The sequence below is a fragment of the Myotis lucifugus genome, unplaced genomic scaffold, assembly GCF_000147115.1.
Source record: "Myotis lucifugus unplaced genomic scaffold, Myoluc2.0 scaffold_187, whole genome shotgun sequence".
Lineage (NCBI taxonomy): Eukaryota > Metazoa > Chordata > Mammalia > Chiroptera > Vespertilionidae > Myotis > Myotis lucifugus.
The window spans coordinates 1632119-1658110 of NW_005871235.1; the positions used below are offsets into that span (position 1 = coordinate 1632119).

The window sequence follows — 25992 nt, forward strand, 5'->3', positions numbered from 1 at the left end:
GATTTAATATATTGTAAAGAGAAGATAGTATAATTAAAGTATGAAATAGATGGTGTCAGGATGCCATTTATTGATTTCAGAGAGGAAGGGAGAGGGAGAGATAGAAACATCAATGATGAGAGAGAATCATTGATTGGCTGCTTCCTGCACACTCCCTATTGGGGATCGAGCCTGCAACCTGGGCATGTTCCCTTGACTGGAATCGAACCCAGGAACCTGAGCAAACTGGCTAGGGCTAAAGTGGCCGTTTTATTTATGTAAGACTTCCTTGCTAGACTTCTCCCTTTGTGTATGATTAACTTACTATTATTTTACATCCTTAGCGACATTCCTCAGGATGCCCCTGTGTTGAGTTAGGCTGTGTTCTATTCCTATTCTAGACTAGAGGCTCAATAACAAATCGAAGTTTATACATTTTTCAGAGTTGGTTTTATTTTGAAACATATAATCGGATCCAGATCTCACTGCTTTTATCCAAGAAGTACCTCATTTTCTCTTTTCTTTTGGTTTAATTTGCAGCATAATTTTATTTTGAAAGTCTTTATAAGAACAATTCACATCTGCATTTACTGCTCTTTCTGATAGAACTACTATTTGAGGAGCTTCCATCTATAATATATTGTATTTCTGCTTCCCAATGAAAGGAATAACATCTGTGACTGTATAATCTTGCTTGGACAGAGAAAGGGTAAATCAGGTGTCAGATTGTTTTTAGGGATTGCCTTGTGAAGAATATTGACACCTTCTGCTTCTCTAATACCCCTAGTTAAAAAGAAGCAAATTCAACCCTAGTCAGTTTGGCTCTGTGGGTAGGACATTGGCCTGTGAACTGAAGGGTTGCAGATTTGATTCAGGTCAAGGGCGCATGCCCAGGTTGTAGGCTCGATTTCCAGTAAGGGGGTGTACAGGAGGCAGCTGATCAATGATTCTTTCTCATTATTGATGTTTCTCTCTCTCTCTCTCTCCCTCTCCTTTCCATGATGAAACCAATAAAATTTTTATTTTTTAAAAAAGAAGCACATTCAGTAACAAAGTTATAGAATAGGATATAAAGTGAGTTTTCGGTTAACATAGAAAGTGAATTAGAGTAAATATTGTACCAATTGTCAAAATTCTTACAGATTTTAATGAATAGTCAAGTAGATTTTCTGTTAAATGATTCTATTCTGTTATTAAGAGTAACCTTATAAATAATTTGAATGTATCTTTTTAAACAGTCTTAATAAGATATATAATGTATAAACTAATTTACCTAAAATATACCTGGTGTACTTGGTGCTTTTCAGTTTATTCAGAGATTTGTGCAACCATCATCACAAATCTTATTTAGAACTTTTTTTTGTTAACACTTTAAGAATTTACTAGCATTCTGTGCCCATGAGCCTGCCTCAGATCTTGGTAACTACGGATCTGTTTGTCCATCACTATAGATCTGTCTCTTCTGGGTATGCCATATAAATGATAACACAATATGTAGTCTTTGTGACTATCTTGTTTTTCTTAGTATTAGAAATATCTGGGCCTCCTCAGAGTCAGTTTCTATTGCCTGCTTTTCCCACTTCATTTAAGTAATGTTTTCCTACTTCATTGTATGTCACTTTTATTGCAAACTGGACATTTTAGATAATATATTGTAGCAACTGTAAATAATGATCCACACTGCCCACAACCCAGGAATCTCTTGACGTTGTTATTTTCTTCTTTGCTTGCTCTTCACTACTTTAGTGAAGTCTATTTCCCTGGAAGTGTGATGCTTCTGATACTGCCCCTCGGAGGCTGGCTCTCACAGTCTCCCTGATAGAGGGTTATGGCTATGGTTCTAGTGGAGGTCTCTCTGACTCTCTCTCCTTTAATCTCAATTCAGCCTCTGACTGGGTTTGTTAACTGTTGATCCGTTGTTTCAACGCCACTCTGGGGCATAAATTGCTCCACGTTCTGATCCAATTAAAGTCGGGTCCCCTTTCAGGGGTTGAGGGTTATCAGGCTTGAGGTTTTTCTCCAACCTCGGAAGAGCTATCCCTAGATGTCTCTTTGACTTTCCTCTCTATTCGACATCTACTTGGTCTTACAGTTTACCCTCTCTCAATTGCTCCCTACCAAGGTCACCAATGTGTTCCACACCCCCTTATGCATGAACTTCTCCAGGTTGTATTTCAAAAAATCACTCCTCTCTAAGGAAAATATGCATGATTCTCTTCTTTAGTACTGCTTCTCCACCTGGTTAAGAGGTTTGTCATTCCGCATTGAAGAGGGCAGTGAAGACAACAGTCCGCTTCCCTTGGAATGTTACCCCTGCTCTATAAGCAAAATATTAAGAGGTTTGATAGCCACAGGTTATCTCAACTCGCCCCATTTAGACTGGAATTTTCACTCTGTGGGAAGTCTGTGGTTTGAGAGGTGAAGAGCCCGTATTCTCAGCCTGCTGCACCTAGGAGAGAGTGTCCACTTTATGAGTGGGGGCTGGGTGGGAAGAGCGCTCCATCCCTCTCTGTTGTACCTGCACTGAGCAGTTTCTTGCAACACTGCTACAGGGACCAGAGTTACTGGTATCCTGACACTCCCAGGATGAAAATGAGGCTCTAGAATAGGGACTGTGGGGAAAAGGAGCCTCTTCACTCATGAGCTTCTGCCACACTTAGCTGGGTGAGAAGGAGGAGGTGACAATGGAGCAATCATGGCTCAAATGCCAAGATATTTCCTCTTCGTTCTGAGATTTGAATATATGATTCTCCCTTTACTATATGCTTTTAGGACAATATCCAGACACTTTTTTCTTAAATAACTCACACTACCATTATGGAAGTTTCTCAGTAGATGAATGATTGTGTTTTGTTAATATTATTTTGTTAGGTCTTGTCCTCCAAATAAAATAGTTTTTGAGCCAATATAGAAAAATGCCATCTTTATCATTGTCATAGTCATTCTGCCTTTACTTTTCCACCTGTGCTGGGGGTGGGGGGTTAATTAAAATTTGCTCTGATGAATGGCAATGAGTAGGGATTGCAATATAGGAGGGTTGAGGTCTGCACCTAGGAAGGTTGGACATTTACTAATTAACTTAATTTATAAGTTACAGCAAAATAACTGAAAAAGAAAATCAATAAGAGACCACTACCATTTTATTTGTCTTCGTCTTTATAAGGACACATTAGCAGATTGTGCAACTTCCTTGTGAATAGTGATAATTATTAGATGAGCTCATTGGTACAAAATTTATTTTTGTCTCTTCATACAGATTATCACATCTTCTTTTCTCTAACAGAATTCCATTGTTAATACAATTGACCATGAAGGTTCCACTGGTGAGAACTAAAATTCACTATACCTGCAGATTAAATTTGTACTCAAATCATTTTTAAACCTACTAGAGATATCTCCCTAAATAATTTGTTATTCATATTACTTATATTAAAAAATGTCATGCTGTTCATAAATATTAAACTTATAGTCTTATTTCCACATTAATTATCAAAACGTATCTCCTTTGTGATACCTATCATGTGCTATATTTATATTGAAATAATCACCATCAAAATATGTTTTTGATTCATATATATGTATGTATGTATGATATTTAGGTATATTAATGTATAATTTAGAAATATTTGGCTTATTGAATTTTCATTATTTTTAATAACTATAAATATACATATTTGTAAATACAGTCAAAGAAATGGTGAAAATTACACTGCTGCCAACACATATTAAATGTTCTATATCCTAATTAAAATTTTATTTTGTCATCCTGTTGAACAGTGCAATAAATTTTATGTTTACCAGATATGTAGAACCATACCAGTATATTACATGTGATGCTGCTAAAAGGCAGACATAAACCTGCTATAGCAGCTCAAAACATATTCAATAACTAATATGTTAAAAAAAAGTAGCATGGTTGGTGTGGCTCAGAGATTGAGCATCAACCTATGAACCAGGAAGCCCTGGTTTGATTCCCAGTTGTGGGCTTGATCTCAAGTGGGGGCGGGTGTGTGTGTGTGTGTGTGTGTGTGTGTGTGTGCGCGTGTGCAGGAGGCAGCCAATTGTTGATTCTTTCTCATCATTGATGTTTCTATCTCTCCCTCTCCCTTCCTCTTTGAAGTCAATAAAAATATGTTTTAAAAAAATAAATTGTCCTAGCTAATTTTGCTCAGTGGATAGAGCATTGTCCTGCAGACTGAAGGGTCCCAGGTTTGATTCTAATCAAGGACACATGCCTAGATTGCAGGCTCGATCCCCAGTAGGGGGCATGCAGGAGGCATCTGATCAATGATTCTCTCTTATTGTTGATGTCTCTATCTCTCTCTCCCTCTCCTTCTCTGAAATAAATAAAAAATATATTAAAATAAATAAATAAAATAAAATTTAGCCAGTGGAATGCTCTCATCCTGTTCATTTTATGAAGATAAATGCAGTGGTAGTTATAATCCAAAATTTAATTCTCTTCTCTATAAATTATTTTTTGTTTTCAAATATGTAGACAACTTGATCCATGCTTTTAACATAACAGTAATATAGATAATTGTATTATCCAATATTAAGCAAAATAAAGTTATAATTCATTCAAAATTAAAAATCACATATAATTGTTGATCTTAGAAAAGGCTGCTACCTCAGCTTCTTATTGTCACCCTCATAAACATGCTTTCTTAAACTATATTTTAGAGATGAGAAAAGTTTATTTACTTATTTAAATGTATTTCTTTCTTTGTTTTCTAAATCACATTTCCCAGTATTTTCCTAAAGTCAGAGATTAGTAAATCCAATACCACCCTTTTCCCAACAAAAGAATTTGGGGTGGTAGGAAATGGGATATTCATGGTTTGTTAAATTTGAGAAATCTTGTGTTAAGCAATTTTTTTTGTTTTTGAAGTTTATTTTTATTTCCTTATTGTTTCAAATTCCCAGAAAAGACATATATTTTAGAATTTATTTAACAATAGACTTTATTTTATTGAGTTTTAAAAATATACTCTTGGTTAATTTTTTATAATTCTGCCATTGACATAACTAAAACCATGCCTTCCCAACACTATCCTCTTTTTATTTAATTTTCCATAGGATATCCTTTATTTCTCCCCAATTTAATAGAATGAAGTGGTTTTTTTAAAAAATATTTTTATTGACTTCAGAGAGGAAAGGAGAGGGAGAGTTAGGAAATACCAATTATGAGAATCATTGATTGGCTTGCCTCCTGCACGCCCCCTAGTGGGGTTTGAGCCCAAACTGGGGCATGTACCCTGACTAGGAATTTGAACAGTGACTTCCTGGTTCATAGGTTGATACTCAACCACTAAGCCAAGACAGCCAGGCAAGAATGAATTGTTTTCAAATGCATAGCAGCAGTGTGGAAGATACATAAAATGGTTTTCATTTTTTTGGTTATTGTTTAACCTCATTTCAACAGCTCAAAATATGGTACTGTCTCACACTTCTAATGACAGCTAAGATTGAGTATTTATTATTCACTGTGTGCATTAAACCTATGGATTATGCTCTTGATTTCTTGTACTAATCTTGCATTGTAATTATTAGTGTTATTCTTACTTTGCAGGCAGTGAACCTGCAGTACAAAGAGTATTGTAAACTTTTAAGCCTCTAAGATTAAATGAAAATGTATAGGAACCTATATTCTATATATCAAGAAGAATAGGTTATCAATACATTTTTGCTGAATTATTAAAATGAATTATATTATTTTAATTTAATTTAATTTTTAAATTAAACTTATTAGAGTGATGTTGGTTAAATAATTAACCAATCTTATAAGGGAATAACTTATTTTTTGACATTACTTGATTATTTATTTATTCTGATATGTCAGAGGACAAAAGGAAAACAACCAATAGGATATTATTTGCCTGTAGATTTCTATTTAGTTTTCTATTAATTATTACAATTATATTCATGATAACTCAGTCTGCCTAAGAGAAGCTTGGTGGTCACTGGAAAAATGGCCCCAACCTATAGTACTTTTTCTTTTCATCTCTTTTTACTACCCCCAACATTCCATCATTTCATCATATAATCTTTTCTAAATGTTGCTGAAAGATAAGAAGATAATATCTTTTGGCATTCATATGGGAGATGATTGCTAGTACATGAGCATACACATGGGCACACGCACATGCACACACACACACACACACACACACACATCTTCCTCAATCAAAACTTTTAAAGTATCAAAGAACAATGACTAAGAAATAATCCACTTTGGGTCATCATCAAAAAGCCATTCTTTTAGTACTGGCTGGGTAGATCAGTTGGTTAGAGCATCATCCCTATATGCCAAGGTTGTGGGTTCCATCCCCAGCCAAGACACATACAAGAATTAATGAATACATAAATAATGAATACATAAATGAGTGGAACAACAAAGTCATGCTTCTTTTTCTTTCTCTCCCTCTCCCATTCCTTCTCTGTCTAAAATCACAACAAATTTGTCTTAAAAGCCACTATTTTAGTTTTCCCTGCTTTTCATTCATTGTGTCCTGTGACAGCATATTTTCAAGTACATTTTAATGTTACAAACAGATAGACAAATTGAAAGCCTAGAATAAATTCTGAAATGAAGGGAACTAAATATCTCCACTATTTCAGGTATGGTGTTCTCAATGACAGGTCTCATGGAAAAACAATATGAAGTGATGAAGTAGAAATTAAACAAATAATTCACAGGGTGATTTTATATTTTAAAAACATGCTTTCAAAAGCAGATTCATCATTCCTATAACTGAAGCCTGTGAGTGGCTGCAGACAGGGCAAATAAATAAGTCCTGCAAAGAGCTCTGTCTGTTTTGAAAGAAGAAATGTTCCATACTAAGAAATGCATTAGGACTAAATGCCTCTACCCCGCCTACACCTTCAGAACCAAGTCCTTATATTGATGAAGCATTTGCTAATGAAATTCTTTGCAATATTTGAAAGTTGGAACATTTAGAATTTATATGGTATATTCAATCCATACGTTTGCTAGTGCTTCTGGTAATCATTTACACATTAAAATGTTATAACTCAGAATTAAGTGATCTTTTTGTCCTTATCCGTTAATAATTTTCAAAAGCATTTAAGAAAGCTAAAGAATTAGCTTTAAATTTTGTTTGTATTCTCAAGCATTAGAAAAATTCTCAGAAAACTCCATTATCAAACTCCAAATAACTTTATATTGGATTATGTTTTTAAATGAATAGGCCAAAGAGATCATAACTCAACTTACTTTGTTAAGATGTGAAATCCAGTATCTACCACCAGTACCTGTTAGCGGTACTAGGTCATTAGGTCATTACAACATTTTATTATTGTCAATGAAAAATGTTCTGTATTTTGACAGAAAAACAATTGATATGCATGCTGCTATTCAGGTCTTGTCTTTTCATGTATCTATACTACATGGAAAATGCAGGTCAACCCCTGGTCAGTGTGCGTACTGAAGGCAACTGATGATGTTTGTCTCTCACATCGATGTTTCTTTCTCCCATCCTCTCTCTAAGCATGTCCTCTTTTATTGATTAAAAGTAAATAAATAATTTTTTTTAAAAAAGAGAGAATATTGTGTTAGTAAGAATTTTCCTTCCACCAGCACATAATATCAGCATCATTGTTTATGTAACTCAGTTCTGAAATTTTTGATTCACAGTTCCTAATTTTAGTTTCTGTTTGTATTATTAAAATCTAACTGTATTTAAGATGAATATTTTGGACACTGTCTCATATGTAAATAATTACTTTGTACTTAAATTCTAATTGAAAGTTTCTACACCAAATCTCATGGAGGTATGGCGAAGGTGTTATTGTGGGTTTATCAAATAGTTAAAAGTACTATTGAAAATACGTTCTGTAGTTTGGGAGTATAAGGTCATTAAGAGTAAAGAACAATGCATTGTTTCATAGGGACACTTCATTATGTTAACTTATATATATATTATAGTTTGACATTCAGCTTTTTGAACATGGGCTTAAAATTTTGATTTTCATCAGCACATAATAGTAACAATAATAATAAACACCACAGCAACAATTAGTATCACATATTACCATCGCTGGTAGTATTACTCCCACTTTACAGATGAGAACATTTAAACATTAAAGAACTTAAACAACTGTCCCTCTCCTATCCCCCGACCTTCAGTTACCTTTGTTAACTAAGTAATATAAACCTTAGAATTTTGTCTTTTGGCTCATCTCCATTTCCCTTTTTTCTCTGATGGTGAGCTAGACTTAAAGAGGTTAATTTTCTATGTCTTCTATTTCTAATCTAATAATCAAACAGAGAATACCTTAAGGACCATTGCATTTAATACTGTTTTTAGTCTCCTTTGTCCCCCCCTCAGGGAACTTGGGAGGAGCACACTTCAGTTTTGTCAGGCCTAGTTGTGGTATTTTCTCATTTCACTGGAGATAGATATTGTCTCTTAAAATGTAAAACAGACCATCTATAATTGTCTTGTGTTTCATGATAAAGGCTAAAATACTTACAATGGTCCCCACCTCTTAATCTGCTTTCCTACCACTCTTGCTCACTTTTGTTCAAAATACAGTCTTCCTTACAACCTCTTGAACACACCTTCTGTTCACCCACCTCAGGACCCATGCATGCTTTATGTGTCTGGAATTCTCTTCCTCCAGATCCCTATTTTCTTATGTCCTCATTTCCTTCAGATCGCTTTTCAATGCCAACTTCTCTGAGATGCCTTTCCTAAGAACCCTGTGTCAGATAGGACCCCTAACCAAGCCTTTTTAATCCTCTTTATTTTTTCAACAGTGCCTTCTGATTCCTAATTTATGATGCTTGTTTTGTTTGCTGTTTGTCTTCACCACTAGAGTGAACCCTCCATTTTGAACTGCAATAGTATAATCTCCTTACCTTTCCAGTTCAGAGAGCATTGCCTACGATATAATGAACATGAAAATATGTGAAGATGGAATGAATTAGCTTTGAAAGAAAATGTGTTTTCCTTCAATAACCACATTATGTTTAATCTGGTTACCAGACATGGTAGCAAATATGTAACCCACATTAGAATATATTACATTTTGTTTTGTTTCCCCCTCGTTTTGTCTAGAACCACTCCAAACTATTTACATCCATAAGCCATACATCATTTTTTCTTTAAAACTAAATCTTCAATCACTAATACTTTGCTGCATTTCATAGAAAATATTTTTAAATAATGTTATAATAAAACTTTACCAAAATTACTTTTATGTTTTATAACTCCATTAGTTTGAGAGATCTTCATCATGCTTACTTTGAAAAAAAAAGATTTCTATACATGTATTAAAAATCTATATAAAATATCAAGGGCCATATATTTATGATTGTAGATTGTATAAATTTTCCATTATGATGTGCTCTTTAAAAAAAGAGAGAGAGGAGAGGAGAGGGGACGGGAGGGGAGGGGAGGGGAGGAGAGGGGAGGAGAGGGGAGAGGGCTCTCAGATTGTTTTTTTCCCCTGCTGGTTTCAGCAGCTCAGTTTTAACACTCCCCTGAGAGCTCTCAGACATTTATGTGATTTAAAAGCCAGCTATTATTAAACTAGAGATATTTTATTTTATTTTATTTTATGTTGTGATTGCCATAACCATTACATTAACATTTGAATAAAAAGCAATATCACTGAGAATGTTTCAATGTATCTCCTAGTGAATTAATCTATATCCCTTGCCTAGAACTTGCTTATTGGCACATGATAAATGTAATAATAACAATGATAAGTCATCAAACATTCTGGCAGAGCTGCCAGGGAGGGATGGTGGGAGGAGATGCATGGAAGTGAGCTTATTGAGAAACAGTTCAATGCAGGAGAGATGACACATGTCACATAGTCCCACAGTGAGATGATAGAGTACATGGGGATGGCCCCTTGTCAGCAATGTGTATGAGTTTGGAATGATTTGAGTCTCTGGTTGTGTTTCTGATTACCGTATATAACACAATAATAATAGATCATTAAATCAGTAGCCAAATCCTACATGATATATATCATTTGGAATAAAAGATAAAAAATGTGAAAAAAGAGAAATCAAATCCCCCTGTAAGTTACATCTTCTAGCAGTCTATAAGAAGTCTAAAACTTATGGAAAATATAACCACAGAAAATAAAAATCAATTATGTAGGAAAAATATTAGAACCTCCTTTTATATGTACATTTATCTAAATATAAGAAATAATAGATTCTTGCCCTAAAAATGTTTAATATTCAGATTGATGTAGATATGCTCACTTATTCCATATGGTATCCATGGGCATGTATTACATCTAAGAGACCCCAAGGAAAAAGAAGGCCCATAGTGGCTGCCGAATGCTTATGGTCCCCAAATTGGTTGCTACAGTTCAGTACATTGTGATGCCTTTCATTGTTAACTATGTTCAAATAAGTTGATTTAAGAATATTTTATGGATTTAATAAAATTTGCCTGTACAATATTGACAAGCAAAAACACAAAATCAAAAACAGAACAAAAAATGCCGTCAAAAGAAATTAATAGTAATGAGAATACAAGTGAAAAATAAAATGGCATTGTCAATATTTCTCAAAATCTGACTATATTAGCCTCACTATGGATAAAAAAATAGTCTAATATAATTAGAATTCCAGCCCCCCAAAATTAAAAAAACACCACAATTTAAAATATGGGTATTTATCCTTATCACCTATGAAAAATAATGCTTTGAGATGTTTACTAGTAGATTGTATAAAGCAATAAAAATCAATAAGAGATCTCAAAACTAAACTTCATAAATATGAAAATAAAAATTAGAAAAATCTCAGCAACATTTAAAAGCATGCAACTTTCAGTTCAGTACTTTATACAATTTCATCCAAAATCCTAAACACATAGAATACTATTTGTAATTTCTCACTTAATAAAACCCAAAAATCCACAATTAAAAAAACACACATCTATTTATAAAACTATTAGAAAAACTATTAGAACAACAACTAAAAGTCAATTGTCTGTAAATACTGACAAAAGGATACATAGGAAAAATTAATAAAATTTGGTGAAACAAGCATTAGAACAAATTCCTCAATGTGAAAGACTTTTAAAATTTTAAGTATAGCTATTTTTGACATGTTTTGCTTTTGACATAATGTATAGAAGACAACTGAATGAAAGATATATCTGCTGGAAAAAAATATTCTTCACAATAAATGACTCCTATATAGAAAAAGTTGCCACTGATAGTGTGGTTGCTTTGACTAGAATGGAAAGAAAGGCATAGATTACTGAAATAGCCCCTATCTTAAAGAAATTTATTGAATCAATAATGAGTAAGCTACTGCAGCCAAGGAGTTGATAACTGAAGGGCATCATAGGAGATATATAGTTTTAATATTTGTATTATTAGCGAAGAGACCTCTTGGGAGAATCATGCAGAAACTGTATAGGAAATGTTCAAATGTTAGGCCAAGGTTTAACAGAAGCAATGGAAGATGGTAGCATTCAGAGCTATTCAAAATGGAAAGCTCAGATGTATGTTCATAGAATTTAAATGCACTGTGTGGAAAATACTGTAATCGAGGAAAACACTTAGATTGAAATTCTGTCCTGAGTAACCGAGTATACAGTGATGCCATAAAATCTTTCTATTAAGGGGGTATCAAACATAGAAACTATGCTCAACTAACAGCATGATGGAGACTGGAGAGTGTTCTGGAAAATTCAGCAAAATAGAAGTAAATATCTCTCTCATAGTTCCTACATTTTTTTCTTTTCCTATCAAATTTAGCTTTAAAAAATGAGCCTAGGTTAAACCTATTAAGTGGATCTCCTAAGTTGAGAGGAAGAGACACCTTCTGTTGATATTACGCATTTATGAGACAACTGCTATCATACAAAACACACATCCTTTATGGATCTTCTCAGGTTAGTAGTGAGCAGCATAATTTTGTTCTGAGAAGAAACAACAGCATTTTAATAAAGTTATTACAAGATGACTATGAATCCAAAGCTGAAAATGTTCTCTGTATTCTATTTTTATCCCAACTTATTTCAAACCATATTTGCAACCTTGCATTAGAAAGATTTTCAAGCAGATAAAATGTCATCATTAAAATACTGTCATGGTAAAAATACCAACAATATTGATGACTACATTTGAGCATAATCCCATACAAAATTATCAAAGTTATTGGTAGATACTTTAGTCTAAGAAATAAATCTCTTTGCTTGTTAAAAGACCAAAAATATAAACATCCAAAGGAATTAGAGTCTACTAGAAAAAGGCAGATTATGCTTTTGTTTGGAAAGACTCAATATCATAACACTTTCAGTCCTAACACATTAATGTAAAGTGTCATGAAATTCAATTTATAATGCCAATAGGTTATTTTTGGCAGGTAGTTGGCTAATATGATTTCAAATGCATATGGAAAAATGCCTGGAATTAAAAAAGAAGAATATGAACAATAACAGAAAAAGTGAGGAGAGAACTAACCTTAAGATATATATGCTTGTATGATTAGACAAATACATACTATAATAGCATTGAGAATCCTGATATAGGTAGTGCTATTAAGTGAAAACAAGTAGAACTATTTAACAATGAATTACTCAACTGGAAAAAATTAAAATAAGTAAATAAAATAAATAAATAAACAGCTCTTATAAAATAAAATGTAAAATATATTCCACTAAAAATATAATTGTTGTATGATCACATTTTATAAAATAAATCATGAAATACTGTTATACAGGGTGTCCCCCAAAAATGTATATACACTTTAATAGCTGATTCTATTACATTTTGAAAATGAAATGTATTTTTACAGTTACTGCCTTTATAATTATGTGTATTTTAAGATAAGCAATTTATCACAAGTGATAAAATTACTAAAAGGTCAAAATTATTTTCATTATCTTTTTAAAATGCTATAAATTCCTGGACTTTAACTGCTTGTGGGAAAAATAAAAACAGAGACACCTTTCTCAATAAGATGACAATGGACCTGCTCTGGTTCCATGCACATGGAATTATCACATTCTATCCAGTCTTTCCCATTGAAGGCAGCTATAAAACCTAGACAGAGAGCATGCAGCAGCTGTTTGACAACTCACCAAAGTAAATAATAGCAGGAAGAATGGGTAGAAGTCCACACTCATACTAACACCAAAATAGCAGTGAATCTACCATCCTTCCTTCTCAACCCTCCCCCTCTAATATCCACAGCGTGAATGCAATGTGTGAGAATTTGGCACAGAGGTGAAAACAGAGACAGCTGCAGTAAGAATCCTCTAGTTCTGAAGAGAGTGGGAAAGGGGACTTCCTAATACTCATGGGGATTACATATACCAGCCCCCATTTTTTTTCTTTTCTCCCTCAGCCCCTGCCCTAGCCTCTAAGCAATCCCATGGTGGTGGTGGCCACTGATGGTAATGGTAGCCTACATTAGCTAAAACCCTGGGGAGGGGGTATATTCTGTTCGCTAGATCTGTGATTACAAGAGGATGGGGCCAGATGTTGTTGCTTTGTCGTTTTGCTGCTTGGTCTCAGATGAGAATACAACTGCTAAAGTGGATAGCACAGTAACTATATCCCAGGTTTCTGGCAAGAGGAATGAAAAGAGGACTTACAGGAAACTAGAATGCACAAGGAAGATAGCAGAGAGGTAGGAGATCAGTTAAGAGACCTCATCAAATTTTTAATGAACTTCTGGACTAACTCCTCAGCTGCACAGATATGTGACTTCAGCATACCAAAGGCAAAGAGAATAGAAAGAACAGACAGAAAACCACTCAGCTCCCCGCCTGGCTACTAGTGGCAGACATCCAGGACAGATCTGAATAGTACAACAAAACTTTGAACTGAAAAAGTTTAGAAACACAACCCACAGAAAACAGATTGAAACTTGTGGCCAAACCTAACCAGGTCAGCTTATTGCTTAGACAAAATACATACCAATCTACACTAATAATTGAGGAATATGGAAATTGACCGTCACTTCATGACGCCAACAGCCCATCAGGAATGAGTATGCAAATTAACCTGACAAAGATGGTGGGCCTGTGGGCAGCATGCACGTGTGCAGGTGCCAAGCAGCCAGGGGCAGGGTGGGATGCCCACCCACCGTGTTGCCGGGGCGACGCGGTGGGTGTCCCCGGGACCCCGCCCGCTCCAAGCCTGTGGCCAGCTCACACGTGTACTGGTGCCGAGCAGCCGGGGTCCCAGGGATGCCACTGGAGTGTCCGGTCCTGTCAGCCCGGCCTGGGGGCGGCTGAAGTTCCCAGTCCTTTTCGTTTCTGCAGCCCCTGGACCAGAAGAAGAAACCAAGAGCGCGGGGAGCACCAGGAATGCTGGGAATCACAGTTCTGATGGCAGACGCATTGTGCGATCATTTAGATTCTAGACACTAGAGCAAAGTGAGCCTGGAGCAAGTTACTGTTGCGGGTGAGGGATGGAGGGAAAGCAAAGGTGAGAGACATAAGTAAAGTCAGAGTGTCAAGGAAAAATTAAAAGGAAGATATCCTGCAACTTCTAGGAAATCTCCACCAATGGAGCAAAGAAAAAAAAAGACCTCTATTATTCTGTGAGCACCAAACCAAACTGGGTTGGGGTCTCAGACAATTCGCTCATATGATTGCAAAGACAGACAGAAACTCCCAGATTGGAGAGGGCTCCCCTGAGGGGTCCCAGATTGGAGAGGGTGCAGGTCGGGCTGAGAGATCCACCCCCACCCCATGCACAAATTTCGTGCACGAGGCCCCTAGTATTTTCAATAAAATTTTAGTAAGGTCAACATCTCATCTATATTATTTTAAAGACCAGGACACAATGAACATTACTCAACTATTGGAGAATCAGAAAAATCAATGCTCATGGATAATCCAATCAGCCAATTCCAGTGTTGAGATATTGGACTAATATGACAAAGACTTTAAAGCAGCCATTAAAAAATACTCTAGTAAGTAAAACACCACTAAAACTTATGAAAAATAAAATCTCAGCTAATAAATTTAAGATAAATGATGAACCAAATGGAAATTTTACAACTGAAAAAAGAAATAATTGAAATAAAAATTTTCACTGTGTAGGTTCAATTCAGAATGAGGATGACAGAGGAAAGATAGAGCAGTAGAACTAATCCATCTTAATGAAGAGAGAAAAAAATAGAAAAAATATAGAGACTCAGAAACTGTGAGACAATAACAAAAGTATTAGCAGTTGTACCATCAGAGACCCAGAAAAAGACAACAAAGAAAGAATGAAATACTAACTAAAAACATTAGAAACAAATGATGTCTAAAAAGTCCCCTTTATGGTAAAAGATATAAATCTACAAATTCAAGAACTGCTGTGAGCTCCAAACATTAAAAAAAAATTAAACAAAATAAAAATAACTATGCCAGTCACATCAAAAGTAAACCATTGAAAACTAAAGACAGAGGTAATAATATAGATTAAGATATCTTTCTACGGAACCTCTTGCTACTGAATTCCCATGTATCTATGCTCTAATCTACTCTGATGTGGCAGAGGGCTCTAAACAAATTTTCTTATCCTGTCCAGTTTATTCCAGATTATATATGCTGTATATAATGTATCTGTTTCTTACTGCTAAGAGAATATAGCATTGTGGCTTCTGCTTTTTTGTTAAATTGAAATATCTGAAGAATAAAGTGCCACTGAGATAATTTAATATTGCTGATCAAAAGCTATTTTTCATTATTAACTTTGACCTAGTAGAAAAAATGCTAATATATTGTAATTTTCTATGCATTTGAAGTATTTTTAAATGTAGTATTCTGAGGTACCACATAAGAGTACATTTCGGTCTAAGTCACATGTCCTTAACTGTAATTGATACCCATCATTAAAATTAGTCTAAAAACAATATATACATGTGCTACAATTTAGGAAAATCTTCAGAAAAGAAGATTTTCAGTAAATCTTAATCTCACTGAAAAGATTATGAGGGTTTAAAAGAACCTTAAGGTATGAAGCTAAAAGTTCTTTATATTTATAATGCCACACAAGAATATCAAAAGCTCTAGAAAGTATAGAATTTCAACAAATAGACAGGTTTACTTTTATCACTTAAAACACTAAAATCACCTGAGCAGCTGTGTATTACAACTCCCTTCCCACAAACACAAACAGATATATACATGTGTGCATGGGTGTATGCATACACATATACACACACACACAAACATACAACACACACAAACACATTATTTGCCTATTGATTTTATGATGAATTATTTGGGGTGTATAAAATAGATATAAATAAACATTTACTCACATCATAAACATTCCACCTCCATCTCTTTTTGAATAAAGTAAAAAAGTCTCTTGCCCAGCAGGTATTGCTCAGTGGTTGAGCATCGACCCAAGTACCAAGAGATCGTTGGTTTGATTCCTAGTGAGGGCGCATGATGGGGTTTAGGGCTCAATCCCCAGTAAGGGGAATGCAGGAGGCAGCTGATACATTTTTTTAATCTTTTTTTTCTCTCTTCCTCTCTCTAAAATTTCAATAAAGACATTTTTTTATTAAGTCCCCATTTAAGGTGTAAGAACAAGCAAGGGATTTAATTTGTTCAGGAAGGAGCAGAAGTAGTTCCAAATGACATGTGGCACTTGGTTATTTAGAAAGAATGTTGGTTGAATGGAATAGAATCTATAATTATAAAAGTGTAATATGCTAATTAGACTGGACAGCCGAATGACCTTCCGGATATCCTTCTGGATGAAGCCATGGTGGCAGGAGCCAAGGCAGAGGTAGTTAGGGGCGATCAGGTGGGCAGAAGAGCAGTTAGGGGTGATCAGGCAAGCAGGCAGAGTGGTTAGGAGCAATCAGGCAGGCAGTCAGGCGAGCGGTTAGGAGACACTGGTCCCGGATTGCGAGAGGAATGTCCGACTGTGGGATTGGGCCTAAACCAGCAGTCAGACATCCCCAGAGGGGTCCAAGATTGCGAGAGTGTGCAGGCCAAACTGAGGGATCCCCTTACCCCCACATACATGAATTCGTGCACCAGGCCCATAGTGTTAATTATAAAAAGAAAACTTCCTATATTTAGAATACCTGATAAAAATTATTTTAAATTTTGGTACAATGAGAAATTGATAGAAGTGCAACTATAAGCATTAAATATCTAAGTTACTATGAAATGAATTATTAATTCCATAACATCCTTTAAAACAAGATTACAATGAAAGGTAAAATAGTACAGAATTTTTGTATTTTGAAGAGCCTGCAAATTTCACTGATGAAAATAGTTCAAAGTTGGATTGATAACAAAATTTCTATGTGACTATCGCTAACATGTAAAGTTAATGGGGTGGATAACAGGATTTCTACCACTCAATTCCAATAATCTGCCTGTAGATCCCTGAATATTTGCTCTGTTTTACACTCTGTGACCCATGTCATCCATTTCTCTACTATCCTATCTAATAAAAGACAAAAAGGGTAATTGACCGTACCTTCGCTATGGTTCCCATTGGCTAATCAGGGCGATATGCAAATTAACTGCCAAGAAATATGGCGGTGAACTGCCAACAAAGATGGCGGTTAATTTGCATACATAGGCGCAATGATGGGAGGCGAAAGGGGAAGAATGGAAGAACGGTTATCGGAAACCCAGGTGGCAGGCAAGAGCTGGGATCAGAGAACCAGGGCCGCCTTTGCCCGACCCCCAGCCGGTGATTGCGATCGGAGGTGCCGCCTTGCCTGCGGCCCCGTGATCACGATCGGGCTGGCTGTGGGCTCCGCTCACGGCTACAAAGTTTCAATTATAGAAGATAAATAAATCCCAGATACCTGCTTCCAGCCTCTGTGGCCTCTGCTCAAGGAGGGTTTGGGAGACTGGGTTGCCCGGGGCCCTGGCCAGCCTGCAAACAGCCATCAGCCCCTAACACAGGCTGGCAACACCGCCATGGGGTAGAGGGTCCCGCTGGGGGGCTTGGCCAGCCTGCAAACAGCCATCAGCCCCTCATCAAGGCTGCCCCACTTCCCAAATCCAGCAGTCCCGGATTGCGAGAGGGATGTCCAACTGCTGGTTTAGGCCCAATCCCTGTAAACAGGCAGTAGGACATCCTTTGAGGGGTCCCAGATTGGAGAGAGTGCAGGCCGGGCTGAGGAACACCCCCTCCCCTGTGCACGAATTTCATGCACCGGGCCACTAGTCTATAATAAAGAATAATTTTCTATTGACTTGCACTAAACATGTAAAGCAAAGGAAAGTTATTTCTAGGAAAATTAATAGTAGGTTCCTTATCTTTATTTAAAAGTTATGCCTGTGATACTGAACATCGGGGCTGTTGCATATTAACCATTAATATGACTCACATAACTTCCATTTTGACATGATTTGTCCCAAACTTGGTTTTAACTACTCATTCTTCAGGTTAGAGAAAACAAAACAAAACGAACAAACAAAACAGAAAATACAAAGATTGGTATGTGCAAAAATCTTAACGTGTGACTTATTTAATATTTATAAAGTATATTTTCAATTTTATTTAAATTCATTTAAATAAAAAATCAAATTCTGAGCAATGAGTAGCAATTCATTTAAATTAAAAAAATCCTAAATAATGAGTAGTAGTTTTTTCTTTTAAAAAACTAAAAATGCTTTGAATAAAAAGAAAAAATACCAAAATTAGTTTTCAGTAACACGCTACCTATTTATGCTGTGTAGTTTCACATCAAAATTAAGGCACACATGTTTTTAATGCTTTGTAGTCTTGGACTTCTTGATATTTGATGTGATTAGAAACAGATACTGGGGTTTATAGCTTGGTGGGGGTTTTTTGTTTGTTTTAATGTTTGGTGGAAGTTGGTTTATTGATATTTTTTTAACAACAGTGGGAAAATTTTTAAGAATGAAATTAAATAAAGCCTGGAACAACTAAAGGATTCTTATAGCCATGTTACCACTTTCTGTTAATATATTGGGTTTCTCTCAGGGAGCTCAAGATCCATTCAATATTTCTCATTAATGTGGGACAAGCAGAAAAAGAAGAAATATAATAACGACCTATAGAATGGAAAATTGAAAAGAAGTACAGTGCTCTGTCAAGATGATTGTCTCTAGCTGAAACAAAACCAAAATCCACTTCTCCTTTAGCTACTTTATCCAATAGTGGTTGACATTTATGCTTATACTAGAGGCCTGGTGCACAAAATTTGTGCGCTCGGGGGGTGGGGGTCCCCTCAGTCTGGCCTATGCCCTCTCACAGTCTGGGAGCCCTCGGAGGATGTCCGACTGATGGCTTAGACCCACTTCTCATGGGGAAGGGGCCTAAGTCAGCAGTCGGACATCCTTAGCACTGCTGCAGAGAAGGGAGAGGCTCCTGACACTGCCGCTGTGCTTGCCATCCGTGAGCCCAGCTCCTGGCTGAGCGGTGCTCCCCCTGTGGGAGCGTACTGACCACCAGGAGGCAGCTCCTGTGTTGAGCGTCTGCCCCCTGATGGTCAGTGTGCGTCATAGCAACTGGTCATTCTGCCGTTGAGTTGCTTTAGCATTTTATTATATAGGATTTTAACTAGAGGCCTGGGGCATGGATTCGTGCACCAGTGGGTCCCTTGGCCTGGCCTGTAGGGATCGGGCTGAAACCAGCTCTCTGACATCCACCAAGGGGTCCCAGATTGTGAAGGGCACTGGCCAGACCAAGGGACCTGACTGGTGCACGATCGGGCCAAGGAGGGATAATGGGAGGGCTCCAGGGCCTGTCCAATCCATCTCACCCAGTCCCAATAGGCCGGACCCCAGCAGCAAGCTAACCTACCAATCAGAGTGTCTGCCCCCTGGTGGTCAGTGCGCATCCTAGTGACTGGTCAAACAATTGAACAATTGGACACTTAGCATATTAGGCTTGTATTATATAAGATTGTGTTTGAATACTCCACAGTGTACAAATGAACTCAGCATAAATGATAAATATATCAGAATAAATATCTTGTGTAATATAAATTTATTTGGCCCCTTCCCCTGGGAAGTTAATTTGTACTACTTCTGATGAAAAGCTGCTCATCCTTCTTATTACAAGATAGTTATTTTATAGTACTTTAATATAAATGCTTGACCTTTAGAAATCTAGTTCTTTTGGAGAAAATCCCAGATGTTCATACAGTTAAAACCAATGTTGAATATTTTGTGTTGCCAGATCACTAATTAAATCCTGCACATAACCTTTTTCTTCCTGAAATGCAACATTTACTAAATTATTTTATAATTATGCAAACATTGGTTTGCATAGCTTTTGCATTTTAATGAGTTTAGGTTAAACCAGACTTTAGAATGAAATGAGAATCTGAAAAAAATGTGTAGTTCTATAGCTAAAGAGCTGTTGTCCAATCACATTAACAACACTGCTGTCAGTGAGGCTGAAATTCCTTTGTCATTTTAAAAGTTACATATTTTCTGTGTATTTTTTGGAGAAGTCTAAGTATAAACCCACAAAGGATAGGTAGAAATCTTCCAGAGCAACAAGCACCTAACTGCCCTCTTTCCCATTGCTTTTTCTTTAATATTACCTCTCAAATATGGTAAGGATTAACAAAGAAACAAAATTAAAGAAAACGAAGAGCAAAACATTGCCTCGAATAAAATTATTACTCTGTTACAATTAAAATTTTAAATGCCAAAATGATATTAATACTTATATCAAATAATACAAGTTAGTAAATTGAGTAAATAAAACCCTGGGAGCTGTTAAGATTATAGAACAACTAACCTTCCTAAAAGCAATAAACAGATATGTTTATTTTTTAATTGCTAGCAAACTCTTAGAAATTTTTGCATCCTTTTAAAACATGTTATTTTAAATATTTCAGAGTATAACATAAGAAGGAGCATTTTTCATGTTTTTGTAAAAAGTAAACCCAAAACTGTAAGACTGAAAACAAAACTTCTAAAAACACACAGATCTGATCATAAATTCCTAACCGGTAAGATCATAGTGAGTAGTCATGCCATGGGCATACAATTTCTTTATAAAAGGCTCATCTGTCCATTGTTTCTGTGCATCTAGATTAAAACACCTTTGAAATGATTCTTTTCAGACCCTTCTCCTAAGACATAACCACTCTCAAGAGAGCAAATACCCTGTTACTGTGTGATGAGTTTAGAAGTAGGACTGATACCCACAAAGTTCTTTCCAATCTGGGGAAAATAGACCTCATAGAAAATACCAGTCTTCTGGATTATATAGGCTGATAAATCTTAAATTGAGTTTAATTTGAAAAGTAAATTAAAAGTAATCATATTTTTATTCCCAACTGGGAACTGAGTTGTACCAAGTTTCCATTATAAACCAATGGTAAGTATTGCATAGGTGTGTCGTTTACCCATATGAAAAACATATATGTATAACACATATTTAATGTTCATATTATTATAACCAAAATACAGTCTTGATAGATAAAATAATAGATTGCTCACTGATTATAAGTATGTACATATGTTTAAGCATATGTATATAGTCTATGCAAACATCAAATGTTTACTCTTAGTAATTATATTAAGAAAAGTAAAATTTAATTTATTCTATTTTATGTATAACTGATGCTTAAGGCTATATTATCACAAAATTTCAGAGGAGATACTATGTGATATCTGTATATATATATATATATATATATATATTTCCCCCCTAAGGCAGATAACTGTGTTTCAACAAGTCTAGTACACTGTATGCTATTTTATTCTTACTAAGAATATGTTTGGAATGAGAAATATGATGTAATGGTACCAACTTTTTAGCAAGACTACCAGAATTTGTGCACTCAAATATTTTCATCTTTTAAGAGCTAATCTGGATGGCAATATATTTATTCCAATGATAGTGCCATTTCCATTTTTAGAACTTATCTTTTTAAATTGCCTCCAAAACTTTCAGCATAGTACTTTAAATATCAAATAGGGAAACTGATTTTCATTTTAAGATGGAAATCCAAATAACTTTTAGAGTTGGGTCTGTTCAATAAAATGAAATATCAAACTTAAAAAAATATTTTACTGAAAGTTAGTTGTGATTTAAAAGTACCAATATTATTTTCTTCGTGTATGGCTTCCTTACTGCTTTCTCTAAGGCAATTATAATAAAGAATTTTTAAAATGATTATGAACAATCACTTTATATAAGGCCAAGCATAAACTTGCAAGTAACAAAATTTGAATGCTTAATATCTTACATTTTTATGTCAAAAACTGCTTTACTACTACATAGACACTGTGAATCTCATCTATGACTTTACAGAGGATATAGTATGTTAGTGATTTTATTTTTCTAATCTTATTAATGCTGGGTCATAAAACTGACCTAGAAAATACTGAAACCAACTTTTATTTTCAAACCAAAAAAAAAAAGGTTCTCAATATGCTTAGGCAGCCAAAGATGAGGTTGAAGGGCAGTACTAAAGCTGTTTAGACAAAATTATTGGGAGGTTATGGAGTCTGTTTTTCTATTCAGACCTTTGACATATACATCATATTGTAAATGGTAGAGCCTGGCCTTATTAGCCTCATTTGCATGAGCCAAGGCTGTGTAGTCAGCAATGTAATTGCATGAAGAAGCAATTCTATTATTCCAAAGTGAACGTATTTTTACTTTGCCAAATGAGAAAGCAGGGTACAACACCAATCATTAGACACTTCTGAGTTATGTTAAATAAATGTATTAACATTTCCAATAGAGAATTTGATTTCTCAGGAAATACTTGCCTGTAAATCCAGGGACACACGTGCAGAAGAAATAGCCATTTAAAATGATACTGGTGGCTCCATTTTTGCAGGGCATAGATTTACAATCTTCACTTTCTATTTCACAGATGTTTCTTTCATATATTTGCAGACAGCTACAGTTACAGCTGTGCAAATGGACCTGGCAGAGGCCATGCAGTGATGTACTCTGGTTTCCTAAGCAATTTCCAACACTGAGAATACAGAATCTGTCGGTGTAACCAAGAGAAAAGCTGCATCTGAAACATGCAAAAATGAAAAACTCAATTAGTCATATAAGTTAACATATTTTAAATGTTTATTGCATGTCTAGTCAAATGCACAGGATAAGAAATATAATAAAGATGGATAGTGTCCACACTTGTCAAAATTTAATTTTGCTTACTGTGCAGAATAATGAATGAATAGAACTTTTGCTGCAGACAGACCTAGATTCATAGACAGGTTCTTCCCCTTAATTGCTCCTACTTAAATGTGACCTTGAATAGTATCATTAACCCCAATAAGGCTCAATGACAGGATGTATGTGTTTGTATGTGTATGTGGGTGTTTCCAGATTTTTAAAAAATATGCAGTGAAGTGCTATAGTGAGGGCCTGACAATTAGGTTTTTATTTATTTCCACTTTGGCAATAGTGCCTAACGTTAAGCTTTAGATCACCAAGGCATCCACTTCAATGGCATTGTTTTTAACAAACACATCGCCAGCTACATAACTAGATAAAAAAACAGGCTGCCCAACACATGAAATTCCTCTTTATAGAAAGTCCTAGGTAACCCAGATAATTGACCTTTTGTGTGACCCTGCTTTCCCCTTCAGGCATTTAAATTCCTGCTATTACCTTTTAAATTCACAAAAAGAGTGACCTTGTGAAACTTTATGCATCCCACCCCACCCTCGACCCCAAGCCAGGCTGAACCCCAGGTCTGCTCTCTATCTCTTTACCTAAGATGTGACCTTGCCATGTGGCCTGCTCGTGCCTTGTATTCTTCAGGATTTGTAGTAATAAAACTCATTTTCACAAGGTCCCTGATGGTCGTTACTGAGATTCGTCTTACAGCCATATAAAAAGGGCCAGTCCAGCTACCACATGGGCTTTGGTAGGGGAAATGTCTGTGGTTTTCCCAACTAGTAGTACCTGCCCAAGTGAGTGGCACCGACATTCCTAGCAAAATAGTGAGTTCCCAGGCATTCCTAGTCAATAACATCATTATCGATAGGCTGAGACCTGCACAAAATAAGTTTGAAATATTTAGTCTCATACCTAAGAAAAATTGGTTTTTAATTAAGAATAGGTTATTGATAGTATTTATTCATTCACACCTATATTCAGCCCATGAATATGCATTTGCATTTTCTATGTGACTGGCATTGACCTAGTCCTAAATGATTTGATATTGAGATAAACAAACCTCTGATTTTCCCTCAAAAGATGTGCTCTCTTCTTACCCTATCATAATGCTAATAAGTTTTATTTCAAATGCTTGCATATCTCAGTTCCTTAGTAGCCTATAATGTAAGTGCTTGGAAGGCAGGGATAATTGTTGTCTTATTTACATTTAACGCATCTCTCCTAGCATATATGCAAGTATATGCTAGTGACTAGCATAGAGAGAGGACCCAAGAAAATGTGTTCAATGAATAATGATTGAATAAATAAATGAGGTGCTAGAAAGACACTTAGAATTTGCAAGGAGGAGGGGAAGAGGCATGTGATAAGTAGTAGAATGTAATAATCCCTGCAGTTGAATTAAATGCAAATATTCTGGGAATTCTTTTTTTTTCTTTTGTTAATCCTCACTGGGGAAATTTTTCCATTGACTTTTAGAAAGAGTGTTAGGGAGGGAAGGGGGGAGGGAGAAGAAGGAGAGAAACATGAATAGGATATGAATCAATTGGTTGCCTCCCACACAGGCCTCCACTAGACTGGGGATGGAACCTGTGACCTTTCCATGCTCTAACCACTGTCAACAACACTGGCCATGGCTATTCTTAAAAGGAAATAAACCTTATCTGACATGATAGGATGATGAGGAAAGAGTAGTATTATAATATATTCTGTGTGAGCATACTATTATATATAACATTATTCAAACAAAAATTTTCACTCAATGCAATTATTCATCTAAGGTACAAATGAAAGGCACTAACCAAATATTTTTGTATAACATTGTAAAGAGCTAGATTACTTTGAATTTTGAAATATCTCTGTCCTTGAGTACATGAATGAATCCATAGATTCATTTTTTTAAAGTATCAGTTTCAATGAATTTGAAAATCCTGACAAGACTGCATTTATAGCAAACACAAAATTAATTCCTATAGTAATTTTAACTTAGCCAATATTTCCAGTAGATCTTGATGTACTTTTCTTTAAGATAATTTTGAAAGATAGTCTATTTCATGTAAATCTATTTGAAATACTTGCAGGTTTAATGGGGATAGCAAAACTGGCTATCAACAAAGGAGGAATATTTTTCTGGACTTAGACATTGGTTTTTAACCTGTGTTTTCTTCATTTTGAATACACGCATCTTTTCAGCACCTCAATTATTTATTAAATACATTGAACAAACATTCTTGGGTATTCTCTATATACTCCATACTCTAGGTACCACCTTAGGTAATGTGGATTACAAGTCATTTTAACGTGATTGTATATTATATAATATAGCCACATTTATTTCTTTGTATATGGCACATACACACTGATAAAGCCTAAGAAAAAGAAAGAAAACATAAGGTGAGAAAAAAACTTAAATCCTGGGTGATAATCTTTGTTCTAAAGTGAAGTGATTTTCAAGTATCCTTTGCCAACTATTCAAAGGGCACTTAAGATAATTATATAAACATGTCAATGAGTTGAGAAGAGCAATGTCAAATCACTTTGCTTGTTATTATTAATGAAAATTAACCTACTGAACCTCAGTCATTACATTCTTAAATTTATATGATGGTAGGTGTTTGGAGCTAGCTAGAATGTTAAAGTTCAATTAGTTCAAACCTTTCTTCTTGTATTTGTGAAAAACTTAGCCATTTAATGCAATTTGCCAAGGGTCATTGAGATTGTTAATGGCAGGCAGTGTAATTGATGCTTTCATATATTCACAGCGCTGGCCTTGGAGAAGGAACCTTAGTTCTAATTCTTCTTTTCTAACTTAATTCATAAGTAAGTTTCTCTGTGCCCTAGTTTTATCATCTTTAAAATTATTAGTACTACATCTATTTCACAGAAGACAATTAAATTTATCCATTACTAAGCAGTAGGACTGTGACCAGCCATAGCAAATGTGCATATGTT

General features: G+C 35.4%; 1 protein-coding gene across 1 annotated transcript in view; it reads right to left on the bottom strand.

Moving 5' to 3' along the window:
• Positions 1–25992, bottom strand: part of EYS (eyes shut homolog (Drosophila)) — a 1189235-nt gene that overhangs the window by 1051712 nt on the left and 111531 nt on the right. Inside the window, 1 exon segment of the mRNA XM_006096829.1 lies at positions 22674–22930. Coding sequence (XP_006096891.1) covers positions 22674–22930 — 257 coding nt within the window.